General features: G+C 38.0%; 2 protein-coding genes and 1 long non-coding RNA gene across 3 annotated transcripts; 1 reads left to right on the forward strand and 2 right to left on the reverse strand.

The window, feature by feature from the left end:
* Window positions 1–47: 47 nt before the first annotated feature.
* LOC17874240 (pentatricopeptide repeat-containing protein At3g60980, mitochondrial) lies at window positions 48–1,472 on the forward strand. Its single transcript, XM_023780363.1, has 2 exons — window positions 48–804; window positions 1,015–1,472. The coding sequence occupies exons 1-2, from the start codon at window positions 60–62 to the stop codon at window positions 1,353–1,355; spliced, it is 1,086 nt and encodes a 361-aa protein (XP_023636131.1). The 5' UTR covers window positions 48–59; the 3' UTR covers window positions 1,356–1,472.
* A 58-nt stretch (window positions 1,473–1,530) lies between these two features.
* On the reverse strand, window positions 1,531–2,907 carry LOC17874241 (pentatricopeptide repeat-containing protein At3g60960, mitochondrial). The gene has a single exon (XM_006279049.2). The coding sequence runs from the start codon at window positions 2,890–2,892 to the stop codon at window positions 1,672–1,674; it is 1,221 nt and encodes a 406-aa protein (XP_006279111.1). The 5' UTR covers window positions 2,893–2,907; the 3' UTR covers window positions 1,531–1,671.
* Window positions 2,908–4,816: 1,909 nt separating this feature from the next.
* Window positions 4,817–5,638, reverse strand: LOC111830033. Its single transcript, XR_002833218.1, has 2 exons — window positions 5,442–5,638; window positions 4,817–5,148 (listed from the first exon to the last, which is right to left on the reverse strand). It is a non-coding gene; the product is annotated as an uncharacterized LOC111830033 (long non-coding RNA).
* Window positions 5,639–5,869: the final 231 nt, after the last annotated feature.

Below are 5,869 nucleotides of genomic sequence, written 5' to 3' on the forward strand. Positions count from 1 at the left end.
TGTTTCGTTCACTAACCCTACGCCGTTCGTTTTCGCCCCACCCCCCCCCCCCAATAATAATGTCTCTGATCCGCCGCCTCAATCTTGGTCGACGCTTTTGCACCGCCGTGCCAAGAAGAGCAGAGGACATAATGTCAAACCCAGATTGTCGTCCTAAGCAGCTATGCTTGAGAGTATGGTACTTGATCAGATTCGTTGGGGATCTCGACACGGCGGCGAAGTATGCTCGTTTGGCTGTTTACAGCAGAAGGAACTCCGAGTTCACAACAACAACATGTCAATTCATCATCGAAGGCATGTTGCGGGATGAAAGGTGCGAGGAGGCTGCCGATCTCCACTATTTCCTCTTCAATAAGCATAAGCTCAGACCCAACGTCCATTGCGCGAACTCCATCTTCAAATCCTCTTTAAAAATACAACGAGGCTTCTTTACCTTCGACCGTGTTTTCAATTTGCATAAGGAAGCCGTCAAATCTGTTAAACTCTACGACTACCCAAGTACCGATAGTTTCAGGGTAATGACTAAAGGGTTAGTCCACTCCGGTCGATTGGACCTAGCCAAAGCCGTGCTTGAAGACAAGACAGTCGATAGGATCATCTACCCAGATCACGTGGCGTTCAACAATCTCATCCGCGGGTTTTTGGGTCTTGGCAATCTAGACGAGGCGAATCGACTCTTGCTCGAATTCAAACGGTTGTTTTATAATGCCCTTTCCGTGACCAAAGATGATTTGCACCATTCAAACTTTGAAAACAGAGTGGCGTTTCTGACGGCGACATTCATGGAGTACTGGTTTAAGCAAGGTAAAGAGCTGGAAGCTATGAATTGTTACAACCGTGCTGTTCTGTCAAACAGGTTACTGGTTTGTGCCGAAACGGGTAACGCTCTTTTGGTAGTCCTGCTTAAATACGGTGAAAAAAACCATGCTTGGAAATTGTACCGTGAGCTCTTAGATAGAAATGCTACCGACTCCGGTACCATTAAGATAATGGTGGACGAGTGTTTTGATACAGGTCGATTTAGCGAGGCTATGGAGACCTACAAGGAGGCGAGAGCCAAGAACCACTTCCTCAGTGACAAATATACAATTACAAAGTGTTGCGAAAAAGGAGCAGACTCTTTATTTTTTGATGTTGATGGATACATCATCACAAGGTGTTGCGAAAACGGAATGTTGTCAGAAGCAGAGTCTGTCTTTGTTGATTCACTTGCTGTTGATCTCGGATACATTGATACTATCACTTTTAAAACAATGATCGATGCTTACGTCAAGGCTGGAAGAATCGATGATGCTATAAAAACCTCCAACAAGATGATCGACGCAACTCTAAAGGAAGTCTCCGATCTCTTTTGACCATTTTTCGTCACTTGGTGATCTTTATTTAGTGTATTTTTTTAGATGTACTTGTTTTAGACAGACAATAATAGAGTTTGAATGGTATGAATGGAGGTGCTTAGGTTTTAAAATGAATGATGGTGGTGTTGTCATTCCACACAGCCGAAGCGCTTCATAAGCTTATCATGTCATGTGAAGGCAGATTTGGAAACTATTGAACTAAGTTTCAAATTTCAAACGAATATTGTTTTGTTGGTTCAACTAACAAGTTTATAAAAATAAAAATAAAAACTCTTAAAGGATAAAAAGAAAAGCATAACAACAAATGCAACACTTATGGGTCTCGATGAATAGCAAGCTTTCGGATATTTGAAATGCGCAGCTTGTTCAAGGTCTTGATAGCATCATCGACTCTCCCTACTTGAACATACCCATTGATCATTGCTCTGAATGTTGGAAGGTCAGGCCCCACCAACAAGTCCTCTCCGTCAACGTCCGTAAACATCTCGGCGAAGAGTTTCTCTGCCTCTGACACTTTTCCATTCTCGCAGAGACACGCGATCATCGTCCTATAACATGTTTTCCTAAGCCGCTCGAGTGGCACAGTCTTTTCACTAAAATACTCGGACATTATGTCCACCGTTTCGGAATCACAGATTTCTATCAACTCTCCAAACAATTCCCAAGCCTCTGTTTTCCTACCTTGCTCCACAAGAACTTTTAAAACCCTGTTTCCTACAATGGGTTTCAGCACTTGAGCATCTTCCAGAGTTGAGAGAATCTCCATAGCTTCCTCATCTTTGCCTTGCTTGAAAAAAAACTTCATAAACGAAACGTTGAAGATCGTAATTGCGTCGTGATACTCTCTCCGTACAAGTTTACTATCCAATCGTTTCCATTCCTCCAAGATTTGCCTAGCCTTTACCAAGTTCCCTATATCCAAGAACCCGCGAATTAGAATATCATAGACCATGAAACTACTACTACACCTCATGCTCATGGATTTCGCTAATTCACAAGCTTCATCGAATCTTTTAGCATCAACCAAGCCTTTGGTGAGTATCATATATGTCTCGATCCCTGGAACTAAACGTCCGTCGAGCAAAATGTGGCGGTAGAGCTCAAGAGCGTGGTCGACGCAACGTTGGTCGCAGTGTGCTTTGATGATGAGATTGCAGGAGAGCATGTTTGGGAGAGTCTGAGACTCGTTGAAAAAGTAATTGAACAGAGAGATGGCTTCGTCGTACCGTCTTAGTCTGGCGCTGCACATGGCGCCGATTACGGAATTGCAGATGAAGACGGTGTCACTGTCGACCCGAAGTTCGTCCAAGACAGCGAGGCGCGAGAGCTTCGAGGCTTTGTCCAGATTACACAGCTCGATCATTGCCGTGACTCTGTAGCGCAGAGAAATTGGGCGGCCATCGATATCCGTGATGGAGACCGGATCAAGCTTGAGGAGTGAGGAAGGGTCTCTTCCGAGTGGGTAAGGCTTAAACGCCTTCGCAACCGGAACAGCCTTTGTCGAATTACGGACTATGCGGCGGAGGAGGGACATGACCTGGGAGTTAGGGTTCTGTTTTGCAGGTGCATTAAAATATCGATAATGGTAAAAGGCCCCATTTATACTATATATTTTTAACATAAGGCCAGTTATTATACATATTTTCACCATAAGGCCATAGAACATGATTAGTTTAAGAATAGTTTAGGAACATATTGGCCATGAATATTTTGTAGTTTATAAATGGGTTATAGGTTTTTGGTTTTTGGTATTTTAGTTTTTGATTTTTTACTGTAGGTTTTAGTTTTCGCAAAATTTTGACTGGTAATTTTGTTTACTTTTTTAGTTTTATTTGAAAAAGAAAATTTAGAAAATTTCTTAAACTAGCATCATTTAATAACATGTTACCTAAATTACAAATTATAATTTATCATCATCCCATCAAATTATGGAACTATAGTCATCAAATATTAGCTAACATATTGGAAAATGAATCTTATCCTTTAGTTTCTACTAAACAAATCACAATCGTTAATTTAAAAAAAATGATTAAATATTCTAACCACAATCATCTTCGAATGAATATTGCGTCTAGAGAATATTCTGCTAATTATACTCCCACAATCGTTTTAAAATTACCATAATTCAAGTATTTTCCATTCCAAAAATAAATAATTTAGAACTCTTTGTTTCTACGTTTGCTTTTCAATCATATTCTTCTCGCAACCTAAAAACCCTACTCGGCAAAAATGTCTATGGCTCTTCCCCTCTCATTCACACCACTCAAAGATTTGAAACCTTACAAAAACTCATGGCGTATTCAAGTCAAAATTCTTCATAGTTGGAGAATGTTTTCAGCTAAGTCTGGTGAATCAATAGAATTGATTCTTGCGGATGAAAAGTATGTCTTTTATTTTCATTTACCATATGTACTTTATATAAGCTTCATATAGTTTATAATTGTGGGTTTTAATGTAGAAATATTGGCATTCTCACACCGTTTCCAACTTTGTTATTACACTTCGGCACCGTTTGAGACCAAGGCACCGTTTTTTATTGTGAATAGACCAAACACTCCCTGACTAAACTTTTCACTAAACAATTTCTTTCACAATATTATTTCACCCACTAAATTTTGTTTTCTTTATTATTTTAATTTTAATATAATAAACAGAAAAATATCTTCTCATCAATTATCCATCGATTCCAACGAAAAAAAGATTGAATATAATATCTAAATCCCCAACTCATCTTGTACAATCTACCATGTTTTTTTTTGAAGAACTTTTCTCAACTACAATGTTTTTTTTCGAATCTCAGATCTGGTTGCCAGAGATCTTGTAGGAAAACAACTGCCCAGAAGCCTTCTTCGTCTTTAACCTGCTCTACCCAGATTTGTTTTTCAATGGATATACAAATTCTTCAAAGTTTTCTTCACTATTCTTCTGCTTCCTCCGATTACGTTATTACCACTACAACCCCCATTAGATTCTTCTATCATAAGGAATTCGTTTAATATTCTTCATTGTCGTAGGGTTTTGAGTCAAGACGAAACACCTTTCTAGAGTCGTCGAAATTATCAATCCAGCCATATGTTGAAGTGTTGTTTTGTGGAAAAACCTTAGCAAACGTAGATTTTGTGGACATATAATTGTGGACTTCAGTATTTTGGATGGCACTTCTTGGATAGAACAAGTTCCAGAGGTCATATCTCACATTTTTGTTGATTTTGGAAATTTTCTTGGATGGCGTGTAGTTAGAAACGCTTGTGCTGTGTCATAGTTTTCCTTTGATCAATCATACATGTGCATATACTAAAAAGGAACGTCTTGGTTTGCTTGAAGAAGTAAGCACGTTCGTGTCCGAAATGTACGTCACGTTACTTAACTCTGCTTTTATTCAACGTGAGATGTGGATGTCCACGAGATAATGACCATATGTTCAGTCTATTTGAATATCCATAAGAACATCTTGCAAATTTATAATTTCAATGAATCTTCCTGAATTTTATGAGAATACCATAAAAACAAACAAGTTCACAATGATAGCCATAAGAACAAGAAAAATATCATTGTTTTGTTTCCTAATCATACCAACAATACACGTAACCATCACACCACATTGTTACCATCGAACCGCTGCCATCAATTCACATCACAACATTGCAGCCACCACATCGTATCCACCATATTGCATCCATCACATTGCATCACATTCACCGAAACGGAACTCTACCATTGATTTTCATTTTTGTGGACAATGATTCATGGATTTCATCTCTGTGAACAGAGTTTATTGGACATTTTTTTCCTAAATTTGGTGGCCACATTGGAACACAATGTTACTGAGAATCTCCATAAACTAAAGATACAAAGAATTTAAATGACCACGAAATAGCAAAATTTTAAAAGAGATTAAAATAATGAGTCATAATTTAAGGTACACAACCATTTAATTAGAAGATTGGGTCAAACAAACAACTCCAGAAAACATGAAAAATTGAATCTCGCCGGAGAAATCCCAAAAAAAACGAAATATCAAACAAACGAACACTTAATCAATTCAATGTTTAGCAGCATACATAAAAATACAAATTAACTCACCTTAGATGAGAAGAGTTTCTAGATCCCCTTTCTTGGAAATTTTAAAAAAAACTGTAAAGAATTAATAAAACAAAGAAATTTGAGTAAAACTTCATGACTTTTAAGTTTTAACCCAAAAAAAAGTAGTAAAGATAATTCACATGAATCAGACCAAAGTGCCGCAATTTCACGTTGAGTATAAGAACCTAGAGAGAGAGAAAAAAAAACTCTCGTCGAGAGTAAGAAGAAGAAAGAGATGATTTTTTTATTTTGCAAATTATAAGCCTTTTCGTTTGTTTCTCTCATCTTTAAATTGAAGGACATAATTGTCCAAATCTGGGGTCTAGAGTGTAAAAGTAAGTAGAAAACGGTCTCTAAACACATAAGGGTGTTAAAGCGAGAACAAAGACACATAAACGGTGTTAACATACAACATTCTCTTTAATGTA

The sequence above is a fragment of the Capsella rubella genome, unplaced genomic scaffold, assembly GCF_000375325.1.
Source record: "Capsella rubella cultivar Monte Gargano unplaced genomic scaffold, Caprub1_0 scaffold_201, whole genome shotgun sequence".
In the NCBI taxonomy this organism is placed as follows: Eukaryota; Viridiplantae; Streptophyta; class Magnoliopsida; order Brassicales; family Brassicaceae; genus Capsella; species Capsella rubella.

Excerpts from the sequence above, each read along its gene's own strand:
- LOC17874240 (XM_023780363.1), top strand. The coding sequence starts at position 60 with ATGTCTCTGATCCGCCGCCTCAATCTTGGTCGACGCTTTTGCACCGCC. Across the intron at positions 805-1,014 it reads GGAGTACTGGTTTAAGCAAG|GTCGATTTAGCGAGGCTATG; the intron begins GTAAAGAGCTGG and ends GTTTTGATACAG.
- LOC17874241 (XM_006279049.2), bottom strand. The coding sequence starts at position 2,892 with ATGTCCCTCCTCCGCCGCATAGTCCGTAATTCGACAAAGGCTGTTCCG.